General features: G+C 36.7%; 1 protein-coding gene across 1 annotated transcript in view; it reads right to left on the reverse strand.

Moving 5' to 3' along the window:
* Positions 1-1,320: 1,320 nt before the first annotated feature.
* LOC122639541 (vesicle-fusing ATPase) overlaps positions 1,321-15,708 on the reverse strand; it is a 28,935-nt gene continuing 14,547 nt past the window's right edge. Inside the window, exons 6-22 of the mRNA XM_043832407.1 lie at positions 15,253-15,423; positions 14,920-15,074; positions 14,706-14,814; positions 13,997-14,096; positions 13,843-13,898; positions 13,509-13,574; positions 13,308-13,390; positions 12,237-12,370; positions 11,326-11,536; positions 10,179-10,310; positions 9,995-10,055; positions 9,838-9,897; positions 9,599-9,657; positions 9,384-9,471; positions 3,970-4,092; positions 2,698-2,763; positions 1,321-1,534 (exon numbers count right to left, since the gene is read on the reverse strand). Coding sequence (XP_043688342.1) covers positions 1,391-1,534; positions 2,698-2,763; positions 3,970-4,092; positions 9,384-9,471; positions 9,599-9,657; positions 9,838-9,897; positions 9,995-10,055; positions 10,179-10,310; positions 11,326-11,536; positions 12,237-12,370; positions 13,308-13,390; positions 13,509-13,574; positions 13,843-13,898; positions 13,997-14,096; positions 14,706-14,814; positions 14,920-15,074; positions 15,253-15,423 — 1,818 coding nt within the window. The 3' untranslated portion in view covers positions 1,321-1,390. The remainder of the gene's footprint in view (positions 1,535-2,697; positions 2,764-3,969; positions 4,093-9,383; positions 9,472-9,598; positions 9,658-9,837; positions 9,898-9,994; positions 10,056-10,178; positions 10,311-11,325; positions 11,537-12,236; positions 12,371-13,307; positions 13,391-13,508; positions 13,575-13,842; positions 13,899-13,996; positions 14,097-14,705; positions 14,815-14,919; positions 15,075-15,252; positions 15,424-15,708) is intronic.

Here is a 15,708-nt window from a genome sequence, read left to right on the forward strand (position 1 = left end):
TCACCACGACACACGCTCAAGTGGCCTTTGCGTTTCTCGAAAGCAACAGAGCAGCGGATTGGATGGCTAATCATGCCTGTGATTTGGGCTCCTCGGTCATGTACCTTCAGGGCAGGTTGCCAGGTGGGAACTTTGCAGACATCATTCGAGAGGACAAGGCAGGAATGCCTTGCTTTAGGTTTTAATGTGCAGTTTCTTTTGTAAAGGGAGCAGGATTTCCCTATCTGAGGGTTGAGAGTGCGCTAAGCATTAGGCTGAGGTAAGGCAGTATGTCTCTTGTATTCTCTGATTTTTTATTAGATTTGTATAAAAGATAGGGGCTGCCACGGGTCCCAGATAAGTTTCGGTTATTAAAAAAAAAAAAAAAAAAGAAAAGAACTATTCTGAACGGCGTTCAGACATTTACCGAACGCAGCCTAAAGTGTCTTGAATGTCTTCTATTTATAAAGAAGAGATGCCCTTTGAAAACACTTGTCCAAAGAAGTCAATAGGATGCGTCTCTGTACGAGAGAAGACACGGAAAACTATTCATTGCCGGCATCCAAAGAATTCCAATTTAAGTTCTTTCATGGTCAAGTCATCCACTCCAATTGGACACAAAGCTTATTCCAGCACCACAAGGTCTCCTAGAGAGCAACCATAAGAACCGAGTTCTAAACAACCCAAGGAGGCTGCAACCACCCCTCTCATAACCACATCTCCACCGCTATTGAATGAACAGCACAAGCCTAATCTCTAAATGTTAACATCCCTTAAGGCTCCCCTATAGAGAGCAACTATTCCAATTGAGTTTGAATCAACCCAAGGGATGCTGCAAGCCTGCAACCATTCTCTTATAACCACATCTCCCCTGGTATCAAATTGATACCATCCACGCCATCACTAATTTGTATCATCATCCCTACAGATCCTTAGAGATGTCCAACTTCCCATGCTACTAGATCCAACTGCAGTATGACTGACCCTGGAGTGATTTTTTTTCCTATTTCCCTCACTTATTAACAGTAGTGACAGGGCTAGCTACTACAAGGGGTCGTTACTGGAAGCCGGCCAAAGAGATAATAGCTTTCAGCTTCTCAATCTTCACTCTGGCTGCAAGATGACATCCACATCCAAACTAGTTTTAACAGAAAAATGAGAAAGAGGGATGGGGGTGGGGGACGGGGAGAGGTAATTCTCCATGTACTTGGAAAGAAAGCAACCAATCATAACTACGAATATAAAACCAACAAGTCAAGTGCCGAGGACTCCAAAAACTGCTCAGTAGAATGTAACATAAAACAATTGGGGAAGAAATGAACACAATTACAAGTAGGAAACATGTAGGAAACAAAACTGTGGTACTGCAATGAATATATAACTCTTTTGTCTATACAATATAACATGTGCACTAAGGGCGGACAACATCGCCCAAGCAATCAAAGAAATGACTGATGCCAATCTTCTCCTTACCAGAGTAAATGGCCTCTGCAGCCCCACCTCGCTCACCTTGGGCAGCCATTTCGATTATCATGTAAACCTTCTTTATTGGCATCTGAAACACGGAAAAATACAAGTTCATGAAGTGAGAAGAGCATGATATGATTCTCATATCAACCCCATGTTTTTAACTAAAATGCACCAATCTTTTTGAAATCAAATCATATACAGATAATATCATACAGGAGTTGACTGGTACATATAAAGTAACCATATAATGACCAAATTACCCATTACATGTTAGTTTAAAAACTGCATCCTAATTGGCCACCATATAGGATGGCCGGTAGAGGATTTTGTTCTCCATTTTCAAAATAATAAAGACCAATATATTTAATTGGAAAGAACAATATTTTTTAAAAAACATGCTCCGAAAAATTCATCCCATATGAATTGGATCCCATCCTTGAATTATGTAATCACCAGATAAGTTAGGTTAAAACACCTCCACTCAAAGGACACTTATCTGTTTTTTAAAGGCGAAAGCTTAATAAGCTTCAGAAGACAAGAGATAAAATAAAAAGAAAATAGATTTCACGCAAAATGTCACCAATATGATATAAAATGCTGAAACAATTCATTTCAGTTTCATTCACAATTACCATCATATGTGCTGCTCCGATCCATAATGGCTCCAGTATGGGTGGAGGAGGGATCTGCAAATCCCCTTTATTTAAGGTCACTAAGGCTCCGTTTGGTTAGATTTAAAGTGAACGGAAATAGAATTTTCATTGGTAAAGCAAATGAGACAAGTCCACGAAAGTGAGTGAGTGAAAATAACCAAAAGTGGGACAATATCAACACATATTACATTCAAAATCAATTTTAATGTGTTTGGTTGCAATAAAAATTTGTGCCCCACACTTTTTTTCTGTTCAGGTATTACTTATAATGGCTGTTTTCCATCTCTGCATAAATACAGCAGAAAATTATTCATTACCTACTTCTATTTTGTGGTCCCAACATTTCACACACCACTTTGCATCGACTTTACTTCTAACCTAATACCCTATTGAAAATTCTATTATATTTCCTTTTCATTTCACTTCAATTCACATTGCTGATGAGCATTTTATTTTACTTCACACCAAACCAAACAGGGCCTAAGCATTGTTCCGTCTACATAGCATCCTAAGAGGTAGTACAGAAAATAAACAAATAATTACTGAATAAATAAATGAAGAGATCTGCCTGAAACACAAATGAAATTAAGCTTACATCATTCAAGGCCTCTGCGGCAGCATCAATATCATGTGGTGCAAAAACGTTTAGCTGTTCTAGAACCTGTGGATAAGAGATAGGAACCATGTCAGCAAAAAATATGTTATTTCAAAAAAAGATATATATATAAGGAAATATCCTCTTAAACCAAATGATCCTTCGAACCCAAAATATAAGGAAACCGTAGAAAAATGGTTAGAAATTACAACACCAACTATGCTAATCCCTCTCGAATCTTACAGCACAATGGATATCAGAAATTGCAACCATCAAAAGTACACCAATTTCCTACATGGATTGGAAAAATCCAGCATTTCATAGAGGTTGCAGACTAAAACAACACGAGGAATACCCCCAAAATAGCATTCCATAGAGAGAGCAACCTAACTATTGGGAAAAAACCCCTAAATAGTTTTCTTTCTCCACGAAAGAATAAATTAAACTAGAACCTAAAACATATGAAACAAAATATCATTTTCTAAAAAGCACTGACTAATAATTTATACTATATTTAAGCACAGTTCAAACTGAGTAATGCCCGAGGCCATAATCCCAGTACAAAGGTGACATATTAGATCTCCCAAATGCAGACACATTAACTTCCATAAAGCCAAACTAGTTATTGGGAATACACATGCATTAAGATTTTATACTCGAAAATCGGTCGTGAGGATCATTACTTGGAAAACAATAGAAAGCTCATTCCCATTTGGAAAGATACAGCACACATGCACATGAAAACATCAGAACTACCTCAAAATAATGAATATTATTATGTGCAGACCTATAAATCAACTTTACTCCCTGGTATCCCAAGAGATGAATACTTTTTCCCTAAACCAAGCTAGAACGATAAATACTGAACTACCTACTCTATCCTTCTCTGAAATTTCATCATAAGAAAAATCAAGTCCCTGGAAGCAACCTTAAGGATCCCTTCTTGGAAAACAAGAATAGAGAGCTCTTACCTGTTAGAAAGGCACAACATAAATGCATATCTAAGAAGAAGATTAATTCCAATAGAGAATCCAAAGTTCCAAACCATACGAGATTGCACACACTTGCCAAATGTCTAGGAGACAAATGGGTACACCAATCTTAGAGATAGTTGTATCAAGTGTTATAGAAATGTCCGCATAGTTCTCTTCACTATTAGTTTCTTTAAATTTCCTACAAACTTTTATCACAGGCATGGAAAGAAATTGCTTACAAGGACTTATTTAACAAAGCAATTAATTGAGATAGCTAAAAAATATGATGATCATTTACCTTTTTGGCATCTCCTGTCTTCAGTGTTGGAACATTGTAAGTGACTGAGAAGGCATCACAGAAACCAACTGAATCCAGGAAATCCACCTCACTAGTTGTCCCAATCACCAGCATGTTTTTCCCCTGCCAACAAAGCAAGAACAGAACAGATTTTCTTGTGCCCCCCTTGTGACTTTGGGCTACATATAAAACCATATGGTCAACAGATCCAGTACTAAAAAACTATCAAAACTGCCAGCGACCTCACATAGACTCGTATAAGCAAATACCATCAAGTACAGCTTCAATATTGGGTTGATATCAAGAACCAGATCAACTACATATAGTTTTAAGAGGACCAACCATGTACAAGATTAACTAGATTAAGAGTAAACATCTTGAGCTACAAGTGGAATTAAGCTTCATGTTAAAATAACATATTAAAATCAGGAATTGATCTAATCAAGAAAATTGATGCCACGGAAGTGACTATCTCAACCTTCATGCATGGTAATTTGTTGGCATTTCAGCCTTACACAGTTGCAAAATTAGATTGATATGACCTGTAGAAGTGAAAGCAATGGGTTGCCCCAAAAGAGGGAGGGGGAATCACTCCATTGGGAAGACACGTCTAACTCATAGCAGTAAAATATGGAAGTAGTGTAATGCAATCTGAAAATCCAAATTATAGATCTCATATGCAAGCAGACCCAATGATGTATGGTATATGCAAGCCCTTATTTTTTTGCACTAATCATAGATGATTTAACTAGAGATATTCAAGATGAGGTTCCTTGGTGTATGCTTTTTTCTGATGATATTGTTTTGGTGGATGAAACAAAAGCAGGAATCAACGCCAAGTTGGAGTTATGGAAATAAACCTTGAAATCAAAAGGTTTTAAGATAAGTAAAACGAAAAGAGTATATACTGTTTAACTTTAATTATACTATTCACCCCCCAAAAAAAAAACTTTAGTTACACTAGAACTAATAATGCGGTGGTGAAAATTGCTGAGAGGGAGATCCCACAAAATGATTATTTTAGGTATCCCGGTTCAATCATAAATAAAGAAGGTGATATAGAGAATGATGTTTCACAGAGAATTAAAATAGGATGGAAGACGTGGAGAGATGGGTCCAGAGGGTTGTGTGATCGATGTATTTCTTTATAACTTGAAGGAAAATTTTATAAAGCAGACCTACGACTGGCTATGATGTATGGTGCGAAATGTTGGGCAGTTAAGAAGCATCATATAGATAAATTGAGTGTAGCTGAGACGAGGATTTTGAGATGGATGTGTGGCAAAACTAGGAAGAATAAAGTAACGAATAATCATTATTAGAGCTGATTTGAGAGTAGCTCCGATACATGATAGCTACAAGAAAATTGTTTGAGGTGGCATGGGCATGTTCAATGGAGACCTTTAGATGTTCTAGTACAGAGGAGTGATTTAATTCAAGATTAAAGGGGCTAAAAGAATCAAGGGCAAACCTAAAATGACTCTGGGAGAAGTTGAGGCAGATAAGTCACATAATGGGCTTATTTTATTGGAAATAAGCCTTGGATGGGGTTATGTATGCATTGGGCCTTTGATTCTATGTGTTTTCTTTGTAATGGACCTAAAATATGGGTACAAGGAAGGCATACGGGATTAGGCTTAGTAGTAGCTTATTTAGTTATTTTCATATATCTAGGTAGTTAAGTGTCTTTTCATATTCCTAGGCAGATTTATTATTTTCCTTGTTTGTAGTTCCAAAGTCGTGGAGCAAGTCTCTAGTTTTCTTGGGGGTGGGGTTCAATGTATTGGGTTTATGTTTTCTATGTAATGGGTTGGGAATACCAACAGTTCATAATTGCTTACATGTATGTTTGGGGAACTCCTTCCTCCCCTATAAATTCAAATGGTGAAGGCTGCTTTGCCATTCCAGAATTCTTAAAACAAAGACTTAGTCTTCTTCTCTCTTTGAGAACTTTTTCTTGTGAGACTCAAGTGGGATCAAGGTGGGATCAAGGTGGGACTCCTTCGATCGTGACCTCGCCACCTCGGTGCGACTCCGGTGGTTGGGCAACTAGTGGGACCCTAGGCTGCCACCTATATATCTTCTTCTTCAACTGTCATCATCCTCATCAGTATTCCGTAGATTTATTATTTTCCTTGTTTATAGTTCCAAAGTCTTGGAAGAAGTCTCTAGTTTTCTTGGGGGTAGGATTCAATGTATTGGGTTTATGTTTTCTATGTAATGGGTTGGGAATACCAACAGTCCATTAATTGCTTACATGTATCTAAGGGGTTTTTGAACTCCTTCCTCCCCTATAAATTCAAATGGTGGAAGGCTGCTTTGCCATTCCAGAATTCTTAAAACAAAGACTTAGTCTTCTCTCTTTGAGAACTTTTCTTGTCAGACCCAAGTGGGATCAAGGTGGGACTCCTTCGATCGTGACCTCAGTGGGACTCCGGCGGTTGAGCAACTAGTGGGACTCTAGGCTGCCACCTATATATCTTCATCTTCAACTATCATCATCTTCATTGGCTCCATCATCATAAGGTCCTACTAAGCCTAATCCCGTATGCCTTCCTTGTACCCATATTTTAGATTAAAGTGGCCCATTACAAAGAAAACACATAGAATCAAAGGCCCAATGCATACATAACCCCACCCAAGGCTTATTTCCAACAAAATAAGCCCATTATGTGATTTATCTGCATCAGAAGTGGCGAGGAAAGACATGCATAGCTTAAGCATTGTATCAAACATAGTTCAAAATCTCGACGAAATTTCATTGAGAACTTGAATATTTCAAGTATTTCGGTCGAGCCGAAACAAGATGCTATGTCGAAATGAAAAAATGCAATATTTTGAAAACTTAAATTTCGGTCATCTAGTTTCAGAAATTTCGGTTAAAAAAATGCACTGTTTCATCGAAATTTCGATTATTTCGGTCATTTCAGCATTTTACACAAATGACCAAACAAGATTCAGAGAAAAAATACAATATTTCAAAGAAATTTCACTGCAATTTCGGTATCTCGGAAATTTCGGTCTGGCTGAAATGGCCTTCCAAAATGAGATTTAATACTATGGTACCAAGTATGACCTCGAACAGAGCTAATTGGAGGGTAAGGATGCCGACCATATTTAGTTGAGATAAGGCTGAGTTGTTTTTTACACAAGCAGGTCAAATGATCAAATCCAGAATCAGATATGAGATAAAGGAAGTAAGTGTGTTGTCAAGGGAAGAAATCAGATCGATGAAAGGGGAGGGAAAAGATATGAGACTGATCTTCTTTGGAGGAAGAAGAGAGAAGAAGAGAACATATGAGAAGAGATAAGGTTTAGGATACTAATCATGTATGCACTACTCAACAACAACAAAACTCTTATTAAAAAAAAATAAAAAATAAAACTCTTATTCTATAATCTATACTCAAATCATCCCTAATTGATGAGGGTGTATTACATATATAGGGCGCACCCAGTGTACGAGGCTCGCACCACTGGGGTCTAGGGAGAGTCATAATGTACACAGCCTTACCCCTGCTTTTCGCAAAGAGGCTGTTTCCAGACTCGAACCTGTGACCACTTGGACACAATAGAGCAACCTTTACCGTTGCACCAAGACCCACCTCTAGGGTGTATTACATATATAAAGACCTAAAATTCCTAAATTGACTCATAAAAGGACTCCTAATCACATTCACACTCAAAGTAAATAAACTCAAAATATAACACAATCTAGATATTAAGTATTCTAATCTAAATCAAACACTCAACATAACTAATGAAACTCAAAAAAATAAAAGGCCCAACCTATAATATAATTACACAGATCAATTTCAGCCCAATGGACTGCAACAAGAACCTTATACGCCTCCCAAGCTTGTGCATAGGCCTCTATACTGGATAAATATCTAATGTAACTACATCAATTCCTCTGGTGTTGAGAAAAAATCGCCCTTGAGTTTTGTAGAATGGTAGGAATAAAGACACTTTAATGGGTGTTGCAGTTCCTTATTTGGAAGACTGGAACTTGAACAAAATCCAAAATATGAAGCTTCGATGTTGCATCCATGCCTTGAAATAAGTGGTGAACAACATGTTGAACATCCTCTGTTGCAGTGGAGTATGTTGTTACTTCACTACTTCACCCATAAAAACATTTCGTCTCCCTTTGTCATTCCTTGTTGTCCCTCATCAGAGGGATCTTCCTCTTGTGTTGATTAATTATGTGGCTGCACTGTTGGTTTCACCTCCTTTGCCTCTGAGCATACTTCGTCAACCAATCCTTCAAAACAAACGTCTGTTGTAGATGAGAAGGTTTTAGGATGCACATATTGTTATTGCAAACCACACCTTTGTGCTCGCCGACTAACTTTAATGATGCGTTCCAAAGATTCAAATATCCCACAATAGGCACCATCACAATATTGAGAAATTGATATGACATTGTAACTCTGTCTGCCATCTGTAAGTAAAATAGCAGTTTTCTGTTCAGCAAACTTACTTTAGTCTTAAAAATGTAAGTTTCCTTGGCCAGTTCAGCTTTGATACCAATTAATGCAATCTGAAAAATCTAGATTATGGATCTCAGATGCAAATAGGCCCAATCATCAAATCTGAGATAAAGGAAGCAACTACATTGTTGAGGGAAGAAATCAAATCGATGGAAGGGGAGGGAAAAGAGATGAGATCGATCTTTGTGGGAAGAAGAAGAGAGAAGACGATAAGAGAAGAAATCAAGCTTGGGATACCATCCTGTATACACTGCTCAACAACACCAAAACTCTATAAACACTCATATTATTTACTCAAATCATCTCTAATTGATAGGGTGTAATATATATATAAAACCTACTAAAATTCTTAAATCGACTCATAAAAAGACTCCTAATCACAATCACACTCAATAAAGCAATAAACTCAAAACAGAACTTTATCAAGCTATTAAGTATTTTAATCTAACCCAAACACTCAACTTAACTACTAATCCCATGTACTAATTTTATCCCCACTTTATAAGCTTATAAATTAGTCTCATTACAATGAAACCCCAAAAAATATAAGGCCCAATCTATTATATAAATATACAAAGGTCTATTTCAGCCCATTGGACTGCCACAAGCACCCTATGGGCCTCCCAAGCATGCGCATAGGCTTTCATAACGGATTAATGTCTAATGCAACTGCATCATTATATGACTCTCAAAACATCGAAGTAATATTGACCAAAGTTTGACCCCAAAAATTCTCCTTACAAGAATTAAGTAAGAAAACCTCTGAACACAAATTAAGTAGACCTGTTAGAGGGCTTATTCAGAAAGCCTCAGAACTACCACAGAGTTTATCTTTCAATTATCTTTTAAGTTCTTTTTTTTTTTCTCTTTTTCTTTTCCCCTTTAGGATCAGCAATAAAGAAAGACGACAGAAGGCAAAACCTTTGGAGGAGGTCGTTTGAGAAGGACCAACAATGTCTGGCATATCAAATTTGAAAATCGAGGTCCAATTGCAACATATTCCAGTAACCTGCATTTCATATAACCATTGAATACAAATGAGTTCATCATTACTTAAAGAAAGAAAAGGGGGGGGGGGGGGGAAGTAAGAGAATAAACACTCTTAGGCCTTATAAGATTCCAATCAGCTGTTTAACCTTTCAATGTCATCAAGGATGATGATGCTTAATGGTGACTTGTAAGCATCTTCAAATACCTGTAAGAGAACATATAAAGAGATGTTTTATTTCTCTTAAACATTGGGGATAAAACTTTTATTGTTCAAAATAAGTTATCTCATTCTCCTAAAAGCACAAAGTAAGATACATTTCTTCCTTTAGACAAGTGAGTAACTAGGATTTCTCAAGTGGGGTTCATAATGTATTCTTCAACAGACCTTGACAATTTGAGCACATTTACTGCTTTCACTAAGACCAATCATTGTTTCTGCTGAGATCTGAAGTCAAAGAAATACGGGAAACGTTAGAAAGAGAAGAAAAAAAGTGAAAACCATAGGAAGTATTACATAATATCAGAAATGGGAAGGAACTTACTATCTTCACAAAGGGAAAATCACTGTCAATACCAATAGTAGCTGCCAGTGCAGTCTTTCCACTGTCCAAGAGACGATGTTTTTTAGAATAATGACAATACCAAATATAAATACAAAAAAATGTAACAACCAAGATGCATTCCTACTAAATCAACAGAATATTTCTTGTCAATGATCAGACCAACCTGCCGCTTAGGCCTTCAAGAAGGCAAGTGACAAGTGGGCTTCCTTCGCTCACTTTAACTTGCTCCACTAGTAGCATGGCTCTTTCATAGAGGTGCTTGTGCCGTTCACCACATTCCACCATGCCATTAAGTCTGCAATACATTGAATGGACAGAAGGAAGACATGGCATCTAAATAAGAGTTATTCCTTCTTCTTTTTTTTTTTGGGGGGGGGGGGTAGTATTGGGGGAAGAGGGGGTAGCTCAAGGCATCAAAATAACAAAGCTGGTCTGCCAAGTGGCAAGAATGAAATCCCATGCCAAGCCCACAGCCATACTAGCACCAAATGACATTGACCTGCTGCTTCCTAGACCATCTTATATTTTGACGAGGAAAAAAGAACACTATAATGCAAAAAACATGTACTAAAATAAACATATCAATTATAATTCAAAAAGTTAATTAACAAACACTTAATATTCAGATATAATATTAATATTATATCCGAATAAGAAAGCTGGTCTGCCAAGTGGCAAGAATGAAATCTCATGCCAAGCCCAAAGCCATACTAGCACCAAATGACATTGACCTGCTGCTTCCTAGACCATCTTATATTTTGACGAGGAAAAAAGAACACTATAATGCAAAAAAACATGTACTAAAATAAACATAACAATTATAATTCAAAAAGTTAATTACCAAACACTTAATATTCAGATATAATATTAATATTACTTAGATCTAACTACGTATCTTTTTCATGTTTTCTTACAAATGATGGAATAAAATGATATTAATGATTTAAAAACATAAAAAGTAAATATCAAATTAATGTAGGATAGTTCTTAAAGTTAATTGTATGTGGATTCTATATGATTCACATTAATACTGCTCTCTTCAGCTCTGGGGGACTCACAGTAATATACTTGGTTGGATGCCATCCTTGAACTATATGTATGATGTTCAATTGTTGTACTGTGATCAAGTTCACATTAAGATTTCATGGAGTTTTAGAAAAAAAAATCCATGTTTTCCAAATATTTACCTTGAACCAAAAATTTTTGCAGTATTTCAAAATTTATAGCAAAATTTTTAAACAATTTACCAGTTAAATATCAATTTATTTAGAAAATTGGATGCAATTTTTCACTGTGCAAACAAAAATTACCTGCGGCGTTCAAGGTCATCTGTGGAGGCTCCAAATGCAGGACGAATTTCTTGAATTGCAGTAAGAAAATCATCCATGGTTACTTTTATACTCTCTTCATCAACTGGCTTAGTAAGATCGTCTAGGCTTAGTTGCCGATTCAAGGCAAATGATACCGCACTTTTTACAACACCTTCAAGTTCGGCTCCACTGTAGTTCTTAGTCCGGGCCGCTTTATCCAGATGAACAGTTTAAGGGATTGAATAAGAAGTTAGCATCGTCAAATTATGCCTAGTAGTTCTCATAATTGCAATCATAGTTGGTATAGTAAAATCATCCAAGCATACAAGTCACAAGGTTTGTTTCCAAAAGCTATATGAGAGGATATATCCAAAACTGATTTATATCATCCACTACTAAAATTCATAAATGTTGAACCTAGTTCAAAAAATGAAAGAACAAAAGGCAATAGTGGGACTGGGCCGACTGGCAATAGCAGGAATAAATAGGAGAAAAATAACAAAGCATCACCTAATCCATTTTTTCCACTAATCACTTCCTGAGCATGATTCAAAATGATGGTCTCGATAATGACTAACCAAAGACAAAATATATTTCTTTATAAAACATTTTCTTGTGGTGGATCATGAAGGAATAGTCAGAACCTTTTCCTGAGAAGTTATAAAGGGCTTTGGTCTGTAGAAGAAATACTGGCAGTGAACATCTGACTATACTAACCAGTACAGGGATGGAGAAATTAATAATGAGAAACATAATCTGCACTTCTTAAACAAAAAGAGATGCAAAGCTTAAAACAAAAGGTTAAGAAAAAATTACCAATTGTCCAAGAAAGCACAATACAATAAAGAGCAGAATCATGTCATAAAATAAAATGGGCAGTTTATTTTAAATTAACTTTCCAAAGCACATACCAAGCTCCTGAAGGTCCACATCTGCAGCAAGGAAGGAATTTTCTTTCATCTTGTTTGTATGAATTTGAAGAATTTGTAAACGACCAGCCTCATCAGGAAGGCTTATTTCAACATGAACCTCCAAACGTCCAGGTCTACAAACCGAATAACAAACTGAATTTAGAAGATGGAGCATCTAACAGAATGATTAACGTATAATAAGTCCCACTAAAGCAGGTTTACTACAGATTACAGAGTTTGTTGGCTATGTAAAAAAATTCAATTCGAACAAGAAAATAAATATTTATGCAGTTTCTGCATTATCATAGTTGTCAAGGCGTCCAGGCGGCTTTGCCTGGATTGGCACCTTGCTGGTGTTGTCTTAATTTTTGCTCCCCTAGACCACCTTGGTTTGCCTAGGCACCATGACAACTATGTTCTACAACTGATTGTTTTGCTCCTTCCTTTTTTATGTAATACAGGCTCAGTCAGGAAAAATAAATAGTATTCATAACCATTTTCACAGAACAGTTGACAAATAACCATTATGATACCCATAATTGCCTTGTTCTAAATATGTAACCAAACATATGGTGTGATCCAATATGATCAACTACGTTTTAACAGGTAAATCATTACCATTTTTTGTCTACATGCAAAAAAATACTTGCCAAGTACAATAGAAAGTTTCTTATATCATATCGAAAGGATGGAACCCCACAAAAAGCATTAATACAAGATTACTCGTATCTCAATTTATACTTTTTTCATTTTTTAGGGGAGAGAACGGGCCTTGGTGCAATGGTAAGGTTGCTCCATTGTGACCAAGTGGACACAGGTACGAGTCTGGAAGCAGCCTCCCTGCAAAAGTAGGGGTAAGGCTGCGTACATTATGACCCTCCACAGACCCTGCAGTAGCAGGAGTCTCATGCACGGGGTACGCCCTTTTTTCTTTTTTTAGGAGAATATATACGTCATTATCTGTAGCGCGCAGATTTGAATGACTTAAGATTGTATCAAGCATTCTCATGGAGATAATTTTGCCAAGATAGCAAGCAAATGCAGAAACGACAAGAGGGGGAAGGAGGTTACCTCAAAAGGGCTTCGTCAAGCAAATCCTTTCTGTTCGTCATCCCAATTAATAAGACATTATTCAAAGCCTCCACACCATCTATCTAAAAACAATTTCCATTTGCTAAGTATAATGATGAATATAGTGCCAAAAATGGGGTTGATATGGTAGCCAAATTTCTACATTTCCTTGAAGAGGTAAAGAAACCCCTTCAAACTAACCTTAGTAAGGAGCTGGTTCACGATGCTATCATGAACTCCGGTACCATCTCTAGTTGATCCTCTTGACTGCAGATTCAGAATAAAACAACCAATCATTAACCATACAAATTCTCATGCATGAATGTTCAAAAGGAACCCCCATATCTATCAATAGATGGATCAATCAAGTGAATTAAAATCACTAGAGAAATTAATGGATACTCAACTACATGTAAATTTCATCACAAGAAATTACAAATGGGTCAAATTAATTCAACATTCCATTAACGCAAATGAACAGTGAATTAATGAAGCATGACATTTTAGATAGAGTTGTGCATGTACAATCTCCTACCTTACAGATAGCATCAATTTCATCAAAAATGATAACATGTAAGTCACTCTGATCCCCTGAAAATGATAAAGTAGAGTATTATACAAAGTAGAGTATTATACACTGGAAATAATAATCCAAAACTCTATTTTCCACCCAAACCTTGCTTACTTACCTAGAGTCCTTTGGTCATTCTCAGCATCAGCAAATAAATCACGTACATTCTTTTCAGTTTCACCAACAAACTTGCTAAGAACTTCAGGCCCATTAACAATCTAGAGTTAAAAGGAATAAGTGGTGGTCAAAAACAGAAGCCATATAAGCATTCAATGATGATGTCTAGAAAAGAGCATTTTTAACAAAGAAAAAGAATGAGAGAGAGATTTCCTTCAACCATGCACCTAGAGAGAGGAAATCATAAGGAACATGCAGTAAGGAAATAGGAAGCAAAATTAATCGGTTAGGACAAGTAAATAGAAGCCACTATCCTGGTCAGAGAGGGGGATGTTTGGCCAGAGTACCATATTGGTCTTCTATTAAAAAGATGTGCGACCTCCCTCCAAGATATAACTCTTGTCTAATCTTTCAATTCCTACTGAAACTACCACTAATAAATAGAGATACCCAGAACTGCTAACACAGGAAATAATCCCCATGCTCCAAATGGAGTTCAACAGTAGAACCATTGCACCGTCCCGATATTTTTCACTTATGCACATTAAGAACTTAGGGTCTAGATCACTTAGAAATGGCAATGATCCAATTCTTCAAATGCAGTTCAGTTATGAAGCATTAGTATCCACCTTAGTAAGATCCATCAACTTATATGCATATTTACTTTCTCAAGTACCCTATGGAAAACAACAATTCAACCATCCCTATACCTTTGGATCCCTTCCATTTAACATTTTCCCAATCTGACGAGCAATAAGAGTCTTTCCAGTGCCAGGAGGCCCATGAAGCAGCATTCCCTTGACATGCTTGATACCCAATCTGGAACATCAAAAGCTTTTATAATGAGGTATAGAAATAATGAAATACTAGAAAGTGAGTGTTTAGAACCAAGGAAGTTTTAAATTAATTATAAGTATAAATTACTTATTGGCCACATGTGGAGGGAAAACACGAGAGGCAAATGCTCTTCGAAATATATCTGCAAATTCTGCACTTAGACCACCTATACCCAGTGACTGAAGATTAAACTCCTTCTGCCTGAAGATGTTGCTGCTGGCAGCTTCTCTTTGATTAACAATCTGTAGAATTCAGTATAAGAAGGTAATCAATAGAATAAATCCCTGTTTCACTCCATTTTCCAAATAAAAACATAACTTCTTCCATACCATCTTCTAATGATAAGAGTTTCATCAGTTAAAAATTAAGCAAAAGAAAGCTAAATATTAAAAAAGAAAAGTGTAAGCACATGAAGATGACCTTTATGCCACTGGCATTTGATGCTTCAAAAACCAAATATGTATCACTTGTTATCATCCCTCTTTCAGGGCCATTAGATTTTTCCTGACCCTCCACATTAGCACGAGTTACAGTAAATATATAGTTGTTGCCATGATATTCAAATGATACCCTTTGCCCTTCAGTCATGACCTGCACCACATAAAAGCATTTTTCAGATAGATACCCACGAAATGAATGTGCTACCTATAAAGAAATAAAGTAATAAGCATCACTCAATTAAGTGGTAGCTAGTATAATAAAGTAAACCAACAACGAGAGAAAGGGAGGAACTAGAGTGTACCCCACACAACTATTGTAGATTAAGATGCAATATTTACATGGATGCTTTACATGGGGTGTTGGACTCAAAAACATAGTTGTCAAAGCACTAGGCGATCCAAGGCATTCGAGGGACAGATAAGCGCTTAGGCGACA

This window comes from Telopea speciosissima, chromosome 9 (assembly GCF_018873765.1).
Source record: "Telopea speciosissima isolate NSW1024214 ecotype Mountain lineage chromosome 9, Tspe_v1, whole genome shotgun sequence".
Classification (NCBI taxonomy): Eukaryota; Viridiplantae; Streptophyta; class Magnoliopsida; order Proteales; family Proteaceae; genus Telopea; species Telopea speciosissima.